We start from the raw sequence: 18,850 nt of genomic DNA, 5'->3' as shown, positions 1-18,850 counted from the left end.
CTTACTTTTTTACTAAAACAGCATAACAAATCTCCCACTCTTGCAAATAGTAGCAGTAACAGGACCATGTGGCTTCTTGAGTATCATAGAAAGAGACCGTATTAAAGGGGAGGAGGACACTACTATAGGGTCCCTGCTTCTAAAAGTAACCTTTTTTGGAGTATGTTAACAAACTGGACTGTCAGCAGAAAGCTGAATCTGGAAAACAGACTCTGAGGGTTTGTGGACACGGCAACTTTGACGGAAAATGACCGCAGTTCTTCAAAACTTTGAATCTGTTCCGTGTAAAGCCTGAGTACCATTACATATGGGTATGAGGTCTCAAGCTCACTCCAGTGCTGTAAGGTTCAAGGGACGCACACGTTTAGAATAACAGAACAGCAGCTGTGACAGATTCCATACACCAGAGAGTGGGATCGCTGGCAATGCTTTGGATTATTTAGAAAAGGAATAAGCTCTTTAAAATGTGTCCTTCTGACCCTGGACGTAATGGCAGTAAATGTATTCAAGAAAGCCTTTTTTTTTTCTTCTTGAGATTGGCTTGGTCTCTGGGCCAAGTGACACAGTGGAATTGTCTGAAAGCAACATTTCCCTGCTGTTTCAGCCATTGAATAACAAACAGTTAGCACACATGTTTGTTCCGTATATGCTAATGATGCACAGTGTGTTGCGGCTAATTATAGAATGCGAGTATATGGAGATACTTTGAAGTGCAAAGGTGAATTGTTAAGGAAGAGTGAAAAATGCAAACGGTATAAAACTAAAACAACTGAATCGCTCCTCTCTACAACTAAGTTGTTTCTTGCTAGTTTTATACCATTTCATTTTTGTTTCTTTTTGTGTTCTTTATGGGCATACTCTGCCTGGCCACTTAATTAGGACCTGTTCACAAAATTGCTTTTGGCATCTCCCTGGTGTTAGGCATATTCTCTTGTTATAGCATCGTTACGGATGATGTCCACCAAACAGTTGTGCTTTTGCACCCTGATGGCAGAGGATAACAGAGACTTTAGGCATCTTCAATGCCCACCACAATCCCTGGATATTTGGGAAGACCTTGAATGATGCATTCATCAACACAATCTTCTGTCTACCTCTCTGCACCAATTGCTTGAAAGTGTTCTTTAAAACCTTGGCCTGCTTCTCACCGATCATTAGGTATTAAGAAGAAAAAAAAATGCCGAAATGATCAGGATTAGGCTGCCATTCAGCTTTTGAAAAATACCCTTAGCATTTAAAAAAAAAACACAAATCCTCCAAGTTTTAGGTAAATCTTGAAACAAATAGAATTGATTAAAGCTACTTTGTCACCTTTTCTTTCCTTAATGTTGTTTCTGTAATAAAGTAGAGGTTCAAGATGTTGTCAGCCAGTGAAATTAATTGTCTTCCTGAAAAGGTGTTCATAGATAAAATACCATATATAAAAAAAGCCTTTTACAGGAGGTGGGTTTCTAATGGATATTATCTGTCTCTTCCACTTCCCACTAATAGTCTTTCACCAGCAAATGATCCTGTGTGTCAGGGTGCCTTCCTCTCACAAGCACATGTGCCTATTAGCGTGATTACATGGTACAGCGATACCAGGAATGCTGACTCAGTTTTACAGGAGGCTGTGGAGTAGAGGTGTTGTATAGACCTCAGGAGCCAACAGAAGCGTGTTTCCCATCAGAACTAATGGGACAACTTGAAAATGAGTCGCTACATCTCCACAGATAACTTTATACATTACGTTAAAATGTATTAACTGTATATTAATACTGATTTTGTGTCTGGATTAGACCCGTTTGCACATCCGTATGGTATAAAATATACAGTTAATAGGGCTATCAGCAAATGTTAGGTTTCTCATCCTAACTGAACAGAATGTAATTGAATTCATGACATAGATAATACATCATATATTACGGGAAGGGCTGTATAGATTTAAATGGTAAACAGACATAATAATAATAATAATAATAATAATAATAATAATAATAATAATAATAATAATAATAATAATAATAATAACAATAAAACAAATGGCATCATGTTTGAAAAAGTTCCATTATTTGTAGTATGTGGTATTGAATATCGTTTCATACTCTATAATTGAATGCCGTACAAGTTTAAATAAATACAAATGTAAAATATAAAAAGTATACAAACTAAATGTGTATGACAGTTTAAACATGAAACGTCCGTTTACACAGAGGGTTCAGCTGCGTGGGCTAGATTGTTAAAACTATTAACGGCAAATCTTCATTAGTGCACTTTTCTAACAAGAAAACTTAAGACTGCTCACAAGCCACCAAATTCAATATTTGACTTGTGTTTGCGTCCTGCAAAAATTAGCAGTGTTCACGATTTGGAGTAAATAACATTGCGAATCTAACCCTTTTATCTATTTAATGCCAATTTACAGCCTTTCATTCTGTTTTGTATTTATTTAATCAAATTGAGCTTTTCAGAGGATGCATTGATGATCACCCCCAATTATGAACAGATCCTGTGCTCTCCAACAGTGTAGACTAGAGCCTGTCTCGGTCTTTATAAAGGCTCTGTTATCTGCACTAATAGGATTGTCCACAGTGAGCTGCTTAAATACCTAGTCACTGGGTCTACCCCTTGTCTTATCACAGTCTTGTCTTTTCACACGCTTTTTTGTGTGTCAGGAGAGTCAATTAAAGCAGAGGCATTGTGTTTCTCACCAAAAGTTGTCACCACAGTAAATGCAAATGGCACCGCTGCCTGATGGCAGCATGACCCCCCCTGTGTTTACAGGAGATTGTCAAATCAAATACAAGCATTTATAAAGCAATCATCTCTTCCAATGGCGTACTATACCGTAGTTATGCTGTATTATTTGCTGATTTTTACCTGCAGGTTGTGGAACTAAAGGAGGTAATTAAGTTTGTGTTATTAATTATAAATCTGACTTTGATAGAGGGCTGATAAGAGGCACGTTGCTGGCAGGTGCTTCTCTATTCACATTACTGATGGTCTCAAAAGCGATAGGCCATTCTGAGGAACAGGCTTCACTGTAGATTTCTACCCTCCAAGCCCCTGAAGGAATTAGAATTGGCAGTCATGCATCCTCTCCAAAGCAATTTTAATACCAGTTCAGATCAGTCTAGCCGTGGCTGTCCACGGTGGCCCTATGCCCTGTCTTAAAGCAGCTTCTAGCCCAGTCAAATCCTTGCGGATTGAAAAACCATGAAACATGTTTTTGCAACTTGCATGCGATTAAAGCTAGGATAATGAAAGCGGGTTGAAAATTTGTGGTAGGAAGGAAGATTAGAGGGATTTTCTGTAGCTAAAAATATATTTTGAAATTAAATTGAATTACAAAGCTTGAGTGTTCGCTAAATTTGCTAAAAGGGTATCATCCCCAATAAGATATTAAACAGTAGGATAAACATGTAGCAGTTTTCTTTTTTAACGTCACAGTTTGAAAGCTATACTACTGTACATTAAAACTGTAGTAACATTTTTTTCCATTATTAATCCAATTAGCTTTTATTGCTCCTGGGCAGTAGTGACGACATGTGTGGTGTATTTGAAGGACTAATGCAATATTACATGGGGTTTGATTTGAACCCAGGCGCCCAGATGTGATAAAAGGCATAAGATAGTTCACAGCAAACGTGTGGGTTACATTAATGAAAGTGTTTACGAAAACTGGAACATTATGTCTGTTTGATTGAGAGTTTTATTTCATCAAACTATAGCCCTCCAGAGTAAGCCACAACTGGTTTGCAGTACCAGGAAATGCAGTACAACTGTATTGCATCAATCCAGAGGGGGTAGCTGTTGACCAGATTAACCCCTAAGGGCCATATTTACTCCAGTATGTAATTAACTCCAAATGAGAAACCTTCAACTCGTGGGTGCTTGGCAGACTGTGCCGTATATTACTCATCTGTTTGGTTCTAGCTTTGTCATATTAACAGGTGTTTTTCTCCATTCAAAAAGTAGGAGTTAATTAAACTTTATGACAACAGTGCAGCAGTCTAGATCTGGAACACACACACGGTTGCTGGGGGGAGGGTGTATTTTAATGATCTTAATACCACCGCTCACTAACGCTATAATAATCCTGCTGGTGTTTCTCCACCAGACATGATTTATTGACCCATTTGTTAAAATTAATGAATACAATAAAGACAGCTGAATGGTTAATAAAACATCAGCTTTATATTTGTTAGGTGTTAAGACCAGTATCTGTTTAAATGATTTCAATAAACCCTGGCAACATTAAAAAATAAAATGAAATAAAATGGAATACTTGCAGCAATCTCACATTCACATATTACAGCATAAGTAGACACCTTTATTAAAACCTACATGTTCAACAAAGTAGTTGATGTAGTAGAATTCTCTGAATGGCATTTCTCCTGTACAAGGGACTGCAGAATCCAAGATCTAAAGTCAAATCCTTTTGTCTGGATTTCTATATTCCAGCACAGCAGCAACGCAGGATCATGATCTTACTGTATTTTAGATAATAAATAATTATTTTCAACCTTTGTTTATCTCTCCAGCCCATCACTGTTAGATAATAACCTGTCAAAAGTTGAATATATAAGTGCTCACATAAATGATGAAGTGGATTTTAACAAACAAACCACAGAGACCTGTTCAGTAGGGTCATTGGGAACATTGGTAAAGAGCCATTTGAGTGACTAGATTGATTTTTAAAAAAATACATTAGAGAGATTTCTTTACCATGGGACTTATCATTTTATATATATATATATATATATATATCTTTTTTTCATATCTATAGGCACTTCTGGTTGCTAACCTTTAGCTCAATAATATTTCTTCACATCGAGACAAGGACAGGCTTTATGCTGACGTTGCTGATGGCTGAATAAACTGTAAAGGACAAGGATGGAACTTGAATCAAAACTACCACAAGCAAGCAAGCAAAATAAAAAAGAAAGGCAAATGCTATTGCAATATCTCAGTTTAACTTAGTTTTTTTTCATAAATCCATATATATATATATATATAAGTGTGTGTGTGTGTGTGTGTGTGTGTGTGTGTGTGTGTGTGTGCGTGTGTGTGTCACTGTAAAAGCAATATCTGAAACAGAATTCTAGTAAAATATCATATAGACTGAATTTAATATCTTGCATATAATCACTGTATTATTAAGTGTACAATGGGTTTCAAATATTTTTTTTTGGAAATACATAGTCTTGGTGAAAGTGATTTTTGTTTTTTATCACAGGATATCATTATTAATAAAGTAACATGCCTTTAATCCATACATTTTTATATTCTCCATATGTCTCAGAGGCAATATGTACTTATTTTTCTACATTCAAAGCCTTGTATATTTTCTCTGTAATAGCACAGGTGGAATTTCATTATATTTATATCCTGAGAACTGCTGAATCTGTTGTTTACTAAGCGAAGGCATGTTGATCAAACAACCAAGTCCAGGATATTTTTCACTTGCTTGCACTTCTGCAATATAAGAGCAATGTTCTGTGCTCAAATATACTTGTGTTAAAGCTGTCTTGCAGTGCACGGAATGCCTTGCAGTGCTGCTTAATGTGTCTTTTGTTCTAAATCACCTGCTTTCTGGGGACCTTTAACAGTTCCCCACAGCCACCAATTTGCTTAATGTGTCTGGGAATGAACCTTACAAGGAAAACACACAGAATTTAACATGACTGGAATATAAAAATGCAAGATTCCCCATCAATAGTCATATTTTTTCATATATCAGAACGGCAGTTGATCATTTGTTGATGTATCGGTATAGGATTTGGTAGGGGTAATTTCCATCAAACCACGCTTACAGAGGAGTTCTATTGACCTGTGGAACCTTTGCAGTTGCTTTGGGCCCACATTCCAGCAATTATGAGCAATCTCCCTATGATATGTAACCCAGTGCAAAATAACACGACTGTTCCACCTTTGTGACTTTCGTTTTCTCTACAATGGAGCCCTTGCAGCCTATTATTTTATTTAATGCAAGGATTTAATGTGATACAAACAAACCTCCATTCGTGAGACCTCAGTAATCACCCAAGGCCAATTTAATTAAATATTTTATTTTCCTTCAGATCAACCTAATAACAAGGCTGCTCTGGTATGCAGTCCCAGTATCGCCCGGGTGCCCTTTGTCTCTTGACTCTTCAGTTGCATAAACATGACACCCAAAGGGCCTGTAGGAAATGAAAACACATTTCGAAATAGAAATGATTGCCTGTGCTTTAAGCGTTCAAGTCGTTAGATTAGCAAAGCCAGACTACTACTAATGCAGTGGAAAATCTGCCAGCTTTATCTCATGTTGCGTATATGCACAATCGACTTAATCTGTTGTTATTGGAGGCATTAACTTCCTCAACGAAATAGAAATTCATCAGGATGTGTTCAGAGAAAGATATAAAATGGAAAAAAGAGACAGGAGAGTCCCCTAGCTTTTCAACAGTTTGGTGATCCACATTGCAAAACCACCACACAATTTGTCATAGTTGCTATGGATACTTTTAAAGTTTTTAAAAGACGCCAAATGCTGTATGGTTAGTCATATTGGTTTATGGGAGATAGGGGTAAGCGGACACTGTCCCTGCTTGTGCTATCTGCTGTCTAGATAGATTTTCACCAATCCTGCCTCTTCCACAAGCACCGCTTCTGTTTTTGTACAGTCATATTCCAAAGACAATGCACACAAATTAAATAAAAGTGTGTGTTATATATGGGTTGTGCAACAGGTACAAGGTGGGCAGTGTTCTTGGGATTATGGGATTCTGTTTTTGAATACTGAAAATGACATTTAACACATAAGAAAATGTAACTACTGAAGTTATTTTTTAAAATTTTACATGAAAGGTATGTTCAATCAAATAATTACATAGAAAAAATACACAAGTCTTATATATATATAAAAAAAAACAGTTCTGATGACTGTATTTATGTATTTACTGCACTCCTCAAAAATAAACACTGACAACTAAATATTTAACAGTATATGAGCCGCATTAATGTATCTCTTCTGGAAAAGCAGTAGAGTAGTTCCTTTGTCACCCCATTGTCCTCTACCTGTTCCAGAAGACCTATTCTCCTGCTCTATCAGCTTATGGAAGAATAAAGGCATGGAAGAGGTCTACAAATCACAGTGATGTCAGTTGCCATGGTGCTGGCTACAATCTGTCCTGTTGCCTAGCTCAGACCTGTAAAACGCTGTGTTGCGAGCCTCTAGAAGCAGTAGAGTATAGTATGGTGTGTTTGATAGGGTAGTATAGAAGAGGAGTGCGTTGTTCAGTCATGCTCATTATAGTCAGGGTGCACACTATATACATGTTGCATGATATATGAAGAAATTACGCTAGTGCTTTTAAATCTCTGTAACACCTAACTACGCTATTGCAATAGAGTATCATTATCAGTGAAAATGATCTATGTTTATATTTCTACTGCATCAGGCATAAAAAAACCCAACAATAAAATGTAATTATTTCAAGAACAGTGTGAAACCAACACTCAGGGAGCATGCATTCCAATAGATTTTGCTGCAAGAATCTGGAAAAAAGCATGCAAGGCATAATCTTGTCTTGCGCCAGCTGTATTGCAATATCTTATCAGGATTCTTAATGCAACAGTGTCCTACATTTCAAGCTGTATTGCATGTGATTGCCGCTACATGAAAAACCATGTCCTTTTTTAAGAAGTTGGCCAAGCTTCTTTTGAGAATAAATACATTTCTAAATAATCTTCATGTCGTTTTAGAGCAATCGGGCACTGCAAATCCCGTACCAAGTTTTATATTATTATACACTGTGCCAATACTGAGTCATGCAGTGTGCTGTCTTACGAGGAATACAAGTGAGGTGATCTGTTGCCAACCCAACATACAGTATCTAACCTAAAAAGTTATATATTACAAGTAAATTGCTTGTAATAGGACCTGTACCTAATATCAGGCAGAGTCTCAGTTTACATTGATCACAGCCTTGACACACAAGGTTTCTCGAGGGATGTTAAACCATTCAATATTAAGTCATTCATATTGCTGATGATTCAAGTTCATTATTATTTATTAATAATTATTTCTTAGCAGACGCTCTTATCCAGGGCGACTTACAGTCGTAAACAAAAATACATTTCAAGAATCACATTACAAGTATTAATACAATTAAGAGCAAGATAAAATACAATGACTTTGGTTCTAGTAAGTACAAGTATATGGCAAAAAACGATTCCCGAACATCCCGAACATGCTCAATTTGATTAAGGCCAGGGGATTGTGGTGGCCATGAAAGAGTATAAAGTCTCTGTCATGTTCTTGAATGGTGATGGTGCACTTTCATTGTACAGATTGCAAATTTAGTAGATAAATCAGTTCCATGGCATTTTGCTGTGAATATGAGATGTATGTTTTGTGTTGTTTTTAACAATTGGCATGAGAGTTTGATCTTATTTCTTGTGTTTGATGTTGTTTGCTGTGGTGGTGTGAGCCTCTTGCCAGGTCGTCATTGTAAATGAGAATTTGTTCTCAATTGACTCATCTGGATAAATTAAAGGTTTTGATTGATTGACTCACTGCATATGGTAACTTTTTGTAAATGACTACAACTAAGGCTGCCACCTTAAAACGTGTAAGCAGTTTTTATAAATATAAAGCAGTGTAAGCAGTTTTTATAAATATAAAGTAGTGCTTTGTGTACATGTATTTTAATTCTTAGTTTACTTGCGTGACTTACCCATACATTTGAAGATTGTTATTATAGACGTTTTACTTTATCTTCTGTAAATATGTTGACAAAAATTGAATATCTTCTATTTAATTGACAACTGTTTTGATAGGGGCATACTTGAAATGCTATTCAGCAAAGGCTACCAATTTTGTAACACAGCAATGTTCTTTCTCCTTCACATACAGTGCTCCTGTCCATTGCATCAATCAAAAGAGGAGAAAGAAAAGATTGCCGAATTCAGGGCCAGATGCACCTGTAACAATGTTACAGTGTGCAATAAAAAGGATTGCAGACAATTGTAACATATTCCTTATTGAAGAAAAAACATTATAGTACCGAGTCAAGATATAACCCAGTGCTATTGAATTCTTGTATTGATAATTTAGTCTGGAAGATTTTACTATGACTTTTCGAAATTAGTATGAGGGATCAATTTAAGAAAGATGCATAAATAATTTACTTTTTAAAAAGCCATTATATTATCTTACTATACACTAAACATGAAAAAAACATAATTATCTATGTCATATAAATGTTCTATCAAGCGAAGATGATTAGCACAGCTAAAGAAAACCTCAATCTTAGAGTAATTATTACTATTGCAATTGTGACGACTTTGATTAAAATCACCTGAAAAGATGCATTGAACATTTTATCAGTTATATCAATAATGACAGCCATTCAATATCTGCGGCATTAACTAAACAAGATATCCGAAGTGATTTCAGAAGGGACGCTGAATTAATTCCACTAATTGAAATGCGATCGAACTAACAGGTCTTGGAACTAATGAAAAAAAAAAAAGAGATATCTTTAAATATTCTACCCTATAGTACTGGAAACTAGAACAGTTCCTTATACAAGTAGTACTGGAAACTAGAACAGTTCCTTGTACAAGTTTGCCACAGTCTTTTTGCATGGCATTGTTGCAGTCTTACTATGAATTTACCATAGTTTACCTTGGTTTGCCATGTTGCCACTTTTATAGTTTATTAACTGGCTATTACATGACAGTGGCCGTGACTTCCCCAGACAAAGCTGCCCTTATTTCCTTGTACGTTTAACCAGCCCTAAAGTTATTGCTTAATTAACTACTAGGTTACTAGTATGTTAACAAATGTGGTTCATATTTAATTCACAGTTAGTTAATATATATCAACATATTAACTATTATAAACAGTACTATAAGGACATCAGGGCCTTCATTAAAATATAGCCAAAAGTGAACAAGCTGACAGTGTCTTTCATAAGGGAAGCCATTTGTTACAGACCAGAAACGTTTACTGAGATAGTAGGTCACCTTCTGGAGAGGCGATGGTCTGTTATGCTAAAATACACGCCAGGGAAAGACAAAGAAACCTGTGAAATTGTTGAGCCCTGTAACTGATCATCCATCCAAGGCCATACCTGCACTCGAGGGGACTGTAAATGAGGCATGCTGTTGAATTTCCAAAAAGCAGGTGAAGATGAACTGCGTCCCAAAAGGAAGACCATTATGCATACGACTGTACCCTGATGTGGCTCTGAGCAATCAAAACCCTGCCGTGGGATTGGTGACTGGAGTAATCTTATCAAGCGTACCAGCCAAGTTGAAAACCGAAAATATACTTAAAAAAAAAGATAGTTAGCCATACAGTCACATTCAGTTCAGAGCGATCAGGGCCTACCATACCATGACATTTCAATACCGCTAACCTCTTTTGACACAGATAAAATTGGTTTTCTCTGTAAATAATCTGAAAAGCACTAACTCAAAAGTTGTTTTTTAAGGAATCCTGATGAGCCCAAGCCAGGGATCTGAAACCACATCTTGTGATAGAAGTGACAAGACATATTGCCCAACTGTTCTCCGGTTGCAGTTCCTTAGCTTTGCAGCCAACAAGACAAGACAACTCTAGCTAGATTGGAATCGGGAAGCAATGATTGTGTGGAGAGTGATTTTTTTTTTCCATTGTCACTCTTCCACAGGCTTTATTGTGACAGTGCTTTAAACTTGTCAGGGATTGAGTGATTTATAAATATTGTTTTCCCTCATCACAATAAGCTTCCTGCTGTGAAATCTTTGACTTATTGACCTTTTAGTGAGGGTATAACATTTTGAAACTCAACAGTGGAGCTGTATACAGTACAATGCGCAACTCGCAAGTTAGCGATTATACAGATACAGTCGGTTCCATTGAAACGACACCAAGTGACGTCCATTCAGGGTATTTCTTTTTTTAAGTTCTAAAGAAAAATGCACCAGAGCTCTTCAGGGGATTTTTTCACAAAATGTAGTTTATGCTTTTCTATAAGAAAAAAAAGAAGAGTTACCACGGTAACTGATCGATAGCCCACGGTGCACTGCAGTCGCAGTTACCATGCCTACCAGGGTCCCAGGGAACTTTTCTATGGGATCCACTGCATGGCGGAATCAATGAAAATGAATGGCCCACAAATAAAATGAGGTTCACAATATATTTCTGAATATAACAAATATTGCGTTTCATTGCCTTCTTACCTTTTTAATCCCAGTTATGTCTGTGTAAGTGCATCACATTCCAGGCTAATATCATTGTATATTACACGTGAATGCAATAAAATACATTAAGAGCAACATACTTTGCTCAATGTACTGTAGATTCGAAAGCACATAATGGCATTGCAAAAGCTGACAGTGGGCTGAGTGGAGAAGATCAAAGGCAGTCCTGTCACAGTTGCTGATATGCTGGTGTTGCATTTTGTTAAGAGTTGCCTATTGACTTTGCTGCTTTTCTCTCACCATGCAGGGGGACTCAGAGGAGCCTCCATCGTGGATTCACTTGATACCCTGTACATCATGGGGATGCTGGAGGAGTTTGAAGAAGCTAAAAGCTGGGTGGAGAAAGAGCTTGATATGAATTCGGTAAGTTCTCATTATTATTATTATTTATTTCTTAGCAGACGCCCTTATCCAGGGCGACTTACAATTGTTACAAGATATCACATTATACATTATTTCACATTATACAGATATCACATTATTTTTACATACAATTACCCATTTATACAGTTGGGTTTTTACTGGAGCAATCTAGGTAAAGTACCTTGCTCAAGGGTACAACAGCAGTGTCCCCCACTGGGGATTGAACCCACAACCCTCCGGTCAAGAGTCCAGAGCCCTAACCACTACTCCACACTGCTGCCCTTGAATCTCATAAATGGGATTTCAAAACAAGGGGCTTTATTTTCCACTGTGCTCCTGATTTGTTTTATTTGGTAAGGTCAAAATATGATACTATATTCAAGTGTATAATTACACCTTTTATTGCACGTGCATTGGACTGTAATATTTCACCTAAAGATGGGTCATTTTGTACACAACTTTTAAAGGAACGTGGAACGTATAGTCCAGTTAATGATTCTATATACTCTACCAGTGAGCTGAGGATCGGCTGTTGAATTGAAGGATGAGATCTGAGGTCAGTAAGCTGTTGGAGTAAAATAATACTCTTCAATTACTGTGAATACTATTCAATTGCTTCTAAGTTAGCTTTCTGGGTTGGGAGAATTTTATTTTCTTTTGGAATTTTTAAAATGACTTATGGTTCTGTTGGTTTCTTGTCTTGTGAGGATGTACTTAATTGAGTCCTGCTATCCTCACTCACTGAAAGATATTGCCAGTTATGTGAATACAGCATAAAGACACCTAGGAGAATATTTAGTTTGTTTCTCCTGCATAGTGGTTTGGTGAAAAGGCTGTACTCAATTTGTCAGATTGTTGGAGTGTAGTTCCCAGTAAGTTAAGGACAGTGTCTTTCATGTATTTCAAGAAGACATATGTTGTTCAAGTACTACTGAAAACGGCTGACATTTGAAAAAAACGATCTAATTTTCAGAACAAGAACATTTCTCCACGAAAGGAATGATTCTTCTTGTTCAGATAAATGAGTTTTGTCATTACAAATTCTGGCTACGTTCAGTTTCTCCTACTCTATACTGGTATACAAGTTACTCTTTATAAATGTCATTCATTATTTTGAAGGCACCTTATTTAACTTCAGAGATTGTTCTTCGTGAAACACAAGCAAGTGTACTAAGTCTAACATCACCCTTTTATCAAAATCATTGCCCCACTGTAGCTAAGACTGAGATATGCAGCTTTTATATAGAGTACCAGTATTACAGAAAGCATGCCAGGGATACCATTTGCATAACACATGAATGAGTCAGACAAGGGGCAGTCCATAAAACAAAAGTGTATGCTGCATATTGCAGGTGCTTAGTTGAATGTATTAATGTATTAAAAAAAAAAAAGTCTGCTGTCTCCTGTCCCATACTATGTTGTTAATATGTTGCCACTAGCAGAATATAAGAACATTCCAGAGTTTTGGGGCTTCCACACTATGCATATCAATTAAAGTAATTTAAATGTTTTTCAGCCGAGCTTGCGGAGGTACAGAAATGCATCAGTTTCAAGAGATGCACTTCATAACTGAAATAATTAATATTTCTATAGTAATGAGTTCCAAGCTTTTCAGTTGAGTGTTCTGTTTGTTCTCTTGATTATTAGTTTTATTAAGTGCTAATAGTTGATGTGGAGGTCTGTATATTGCACGGTGCAGAACATTACTGTCAATAAAGTACAGACACAGAGTTCATTGACTCTGTTATAAAATGCATTGGTATTATGTGGTGTGTTGGTTGAAAATCTTAAAAAACCATTAAATTGTGTTTTGATATAATCACTACTGTATAGATAACTGGAAATTAATGATCCCGGTGCATTGATATAAACCAGATCTGGTTTTAACTAGTTACATTTCAAATACAACCAAGCACTACACTGCCAGCTTAATTCAAAATGGTATCTCTTTACTTAGTAACAGTGCCTTTTTTTGTAACATGTTTGTTTCATAAAGATAAATAATCCATGCCGAACACCATGCCAAAAAAGAAAGTGCATTATTAAAATGCTTTCAACCAGTTTCAATGAATGAAATCTTCTGCCGCAGGTCTCTTTGCATCCAGCATTTCTTCGTAATCCAGTTATGGCAGACTAATGCATTCAAATTTAATTTAGAGGAGCTGGCATTGTATTTACTGGCAGATAACGACCTGACATGCTGCATAACAACTGACCACTGTTTCATTAGGTTATAGAGGGTACATTTTATAGAATGTCTATAAGGACACATACATACTTAAATGGCAAGATAACGTATAGACCAGACAGATAGATTTTGAAAAGCTTATGCATTAAGTGGGTATAAAGGCATTCAAACAAGAGCTGTTATGGATTGTAGCATCCAAAACTATGGCTGTACATAAATACATGTATTAAACACATTCCCAAACTAATTCTTCATCTCGATATATAATGCACCTGTGTGAAAAACACTTTGGTCATGATTGAAGGTTGCTATCAGTCAAGGTGTTGTGTGGGTTGGTAATGCTGCATTGTACAGTTTTAATACTATTTGGACAACGGGACATTTTATTGAGACAGATGGTGCCTGCATTTAGCAGTAAATGCAATAACAGTTGTAGCTGCAGGGCCTTTAATGACCCATGGTAATGGTCCTAAAATATTGTTGGCTATCGTTTGGTACCTGCCATGTTGTATTGCTCTGTGGGAAGTTGTATTTTTATTTTTTTTTACCACAGCAGCATTGAAAACTACTGATTTTGTTTTGGGTAGTCTGTTTCACTTTCTAGGTCATTACACACCAGTAAGTCTTCAGGGTCAAAGCATGTCAGTGCTGGCTTTTTAATGTTGAAGGTGTGAAGAGGATTCTCTTCAGGTGAGCAAGTATAACAGGCTACCAGAGCAATGAGAATCTTAATATTTATGCAATTACGGTATTTGATTAGCTATTCAAAGTACAGCTTGATATCTGTCATGCATATAAGGTAGTATTTGAATGATTAGGACAGGGGGGTCCAAAGTGGGCCCTTCCACTCCTGGTCTTTGTTCCAACCCTGTTCTAAATTGTTTGACCCAATTAAACCTCCGTCCAGACCCTGAAAGAGTTAATTGTATCATTTTACCTGTTAAACCTGGAGTAGAATAGCCCTCCTGGACCGTGATTGGGCATCCCTGGATTAGATAGTTTGGCAAGGACCCGCTTTCAATTGAGGTGTGATCTCCAATGACGGCCAGAGGTCAGCCAAGGCCAGATGATGGAAGACCACTGCCCCCCCCCCTCCCCAGCAGGGAGAGATATATGAAAAGGAGGTGGTGGAAAAGGCTTTCAGAATATTTTGTGAAATGTGAAAAGGATTGAGACTAGCCTACCATAATCACTTACTGTAGTAAGGATAAAACCAACGCTTTGTTATAAACCTAGTCAAACATTTCATTGATAAGCATTGTGTTATGGAAAATACATTGACAAGATGTTTCTTTGTACAATTTTTTTTTGCCTGTGGTATAGCACAAAAAAAAACATTACAAAGGTAAACAAAAAAAAAGATTGCTATAATAGTCAGGGTTCTTGAATAGCTCTGCACAAGACTTTTAAGCTTCCTTTGACACTTGACACGCAGAAACACACGCACACACACACAACTTTCAACTCAGCACAGAAAAAAGAGAAATCCTGCCACTCAGGTGATGGTAAGAATGGAAACGGTTCCCTCTGCCTCTCCTGGGAACTCTGTTAATAGGCAGTTGTATGAATTTGCCTGCCAGATACATTTTACATATTTTACACATCAAAACTTTGGCAGAAATTTTTAAATACTAAAACATCCCGTAATGATGAGTTTAGTTTACTTTAATTGCTCATTCGGTATTCAGGAGACCTTCTGAATTGCGTTGTGCCATTCCTGCCACCTCTTTCTTTTCAGAGCAAATTAAGCAATTTTCCGTCAAGCTACTATTTAATAACCTGTTTAGCACGGTGGCAGTGCTTTTCTCAATGCAGTCAATTTCCTCTGCTATTTATGCAATAGATCTCAAAGCATCATGTGATTGGTGGGAACAGTTAAGCAGTTAGATCGTCGGGTGGTCATGTATTTTCAAAGTTGGCAGAAAGCTGCCTTAAAAAGAAAAAAGGAATTACCATACTTAATACAGTTAGTCACTAGATGATTAAGACAGTGACACTTGCAGAACTTTTTTAAATTAAATCCTGCCTTGTTCAATGCAAAGTATCATGTATCACTAATATTGTCGCTTCTGGCAATGTCGTTGCTAGGAGTTTTGGTCAACCAGTACCATACTGATCAAGGGCCAGTTTCAGGCACAGATAGCAAGACGTTGCCACAAGGAAAACTAAACTGATTTCCTCAGTGAGTTCAACTCAAATGTGGTGGATGTTTCTATACAATAGGAAAAGGTCTAAAGAAATTAATTGTCACCCGTTATTTTTGCAAATATGTAAGTGTAGGGATGGGGTGGATAATAAGAACAACCACCTACCTCAAAGATAGCCCGGAGATGATGTGGCATATACAGCACACCACAAAATTCCTCATTCAGTCCAACTGTAACCAATTGATTTATACTTTCTTCTGTTCCAGGGGCTATGCTGGCAACTTGCCTGCCCACGCCAGTTCTACATTTCCCAATAGAAACAATCGTTTTCTCAATAGAAACAATAAAGGTGGAAGCTTTTTAAGCTGTCACACAGCTCACCCAAGTAAATATGATAAAATATGCATTTTGAGCACTGTTAAGTTGTAGGATGTAGGAGATGAGACAGAGTTTTCTCAAGATCAGTAAACAATGCAGAACTATTTCCTTAACCTAGCCTCTTTAGACCACCCTTAGTCAACACTTAGTGATTCCTTCAGGAGTACATCCACCAACTGGGTCATGTCAATGAGGTGGGTAGAGAATTTCAGCCACCGATGCAACATTCAAGTGCATCCCACTACTGTTCAATGGGATTGAGATCTGGGGATTTTGCTGACCAAGGAAGATGACTGGATGTTTACTGGTGAATCAATGGATCCAGCCTAGTCTTTGTATTTACAAATGGTTGGAGTCTTAATATTGGAGCGAAGACTGTCCTGCTGTCCTATTAAAGTGGCCTTTGAGTTCAGGTTGGGGTTATAGCAAGAAGAAGAGCCCCACCATTGCAATTTGAGTGAATGATCCATGAAGGTTTATTTGTGACGGCACCAACTAGGGTCCGTTCTAGAAATCCTATGGAACGAAACTTAACATTTAGATGGCATTTTGAATAATTATTAAAGCAACTTGTCCCCATAGATCTTTTATGGCTGCTGCTACAAGTGTCAGAAGAAATCAGCCAAAGCTGTGTGCAGATGTTCCGTGGCAAGGATCATTTCGAACTAACCTAGCATGTCATCGTTTGCAGATCTAAAATGAAGAAGCCCATAGTGAATTACACACTAAATCACTCACAGGACTTATGGTATCACAACGGATCTCCTTGCATTTGAGTGGATCCAGGTGGCTTATCAGATGCGATGCTGCAATGTCAATAAAGCCTGCAAGCACCCCATATGGACACATAGCTCAAAGGTAAAACATGTGGCATCTACCATCATTGCCCTCACCACAGACAGAAGAAGATGCTTACACAATTGTATATGCAGATGTTTGATTGGATTAAGGCATGATCAGGTTTAAAATAGTGCAGATGGCCATTGATTCAAGTTATCAAGTTATCCGATGACCAGATTCACATATACTGTAATTGAAACTCTATCGCGTTGTGTGTTTGTCTTAGATTTCAGGTAGGATTTCCCCATGGAAAACATTACAGTGCTTAATACTGTGAAAACATTGTGCGTCTGTACCCTGTCATCTACAGTACAATGGATACAATTGTTTCTGTGCTCAAAGTTTTGTGCTTTAACATGACTGGAAGTTTTAAGCATATGCTGCGTTCAAATCAAGCAGTGTAATTTTTACGGCACCTTCAGATAGAAGAACCCATCATTGTAGTAAGGCTGTAGGCAATTATTCTGGAAGAGATTTTTCTTCCTTCAGGATTTTTTGAGACAACTCTTCCGGTGTTAATTAGAAGCGAATGAAACACATACGAATTGGAATCCCGAACATGCATTTGGTAAAATATAAAAACGGTATCTCTTTGTTGCTAGTCAGTTTTAGTCATGGCGGACAAGACAGAACTTTGACAGAGGGATCTAGGTGACTGGTTGCTGTGCAATTCTGTATCCAAGTCTGCACAAATTGACGTCTCATACAGCACAGTGTCAGAAATGTATAGAACACCTGAAAAGGCACTTCAGCAGTAATTGTGGAGGGGCCGTTTTTTCTTTCTGAAGCAAATCATGCTAATGATGTCTTGGAGTCAACAGCTTTGAGAATCTAGCCCACTATTGCTTGGAGTTCGTTCATCAGTTCCTTATATTATGAAACTATGATACTATTCACATTGACTCAATAAAGGTCCATTTAAAATGTCTTTGTATATCTAGTCCAAGTAACTTGTTCGGTTTACTGGAACTCAAGTGATCGAAGTTGCTTTTGATGAATGACATTACTTTGGATATGTTTTCCTCACTAACATGTCTTTTAAGGAAATGATTTCACTCAATAATTAAGAAAAGATCACTTGTTTGGTTTACAGTGCAGTTGGCAGTGATAAGCAACCAAAAAAAAAACCTTCACACATAATGTAAAGCTGATGGACAGGTGATTGGGGAGAAAACTCCCATGTTAGCCTTTTCAGCTTCATCATCCTACAACTTAACAGTGCTCAAAATGCAGCTTTTATCATGTGATAGCTTGGAAATCTTTCTCCTGTATTTGTTTCTATTGGGAAAATCAGAACTGATGTAGGCAGCTAGGTTGCAGAGAGTGATGCCAGCTCAGTGAAGCTGTCAAGTGTGTTTTTTTTTAAAAGCCATAGATAATGATGAAGACAAGAAAAGTCTTCCCCGAATACAAGAAACAAATAGTATAAAAGATTGATTTCTTAACTATGGAATTTAATTCCTTATAGTTGGATCTGAATGCAAGTGTTCATGTTTTTTTATTTATGTAAGCAGTGTTCAAGGGTATGCCTGGTTCAGTATGGGAACCTCATTGAACACAACATGCATGGAAACGCTATAGAGCACTTTGTATGCCAATAAGTATTGTTATAAAAACAATCCCTGCTGAAAACCTTTTCCTCTAGCAGACCTGAGTTTTAAGAAACTGGAGGTATACTACTGCAGGGGAATCAGCATACATTGCTGCGAAAGGAAGG

The 18,850-nt window shown here is 37.2% G+C and overlaps 1 protein-coding gene across 2 annotated transcripts in view; it reads left to right on the top strand.

The window, feature by feature from the left end:
- LOC117413200 (mannosyl-oligosaccharide 1,2-alpha-mannosidase IC-like) overlaps positions 1-18,850 on the top strand; it is a 109,954-nt gene that overhangs the window by 48,329 nt on the left and 42,775 nt on the right. For both annotated transcript variants that reach the window (XM_058997524.1, XM_058997525.1), the window contains exon 3: positions 11,465-11,580. In XM_058997524.1, coding sequence (XP_058853507.1) covers positions 11,465-11,580 — 116 coding nt within the window. The remainder of the gene's footprint in view (positions 1-11,464; positions 11,581-18,850) is intronic.

Source organism: Acipenser ruthenus, chromosome 23 (genome assembly GCF_902713425.1).
Source record: "Acipenser ruthenus chromosome 23, fAciRut3.2 maternal haplotype, whole genome shotgun sequence".
Taxonomy (NCBI): Eukaryota; Metazoa; Chordata; class Actinopteri; order Acipenseriformes; family Acipenseridae; genus Acipenser; species Acipenser ruthenus.
This window is presented reverse-complemented; position numbering and strand designations above follow the sequence as displayed.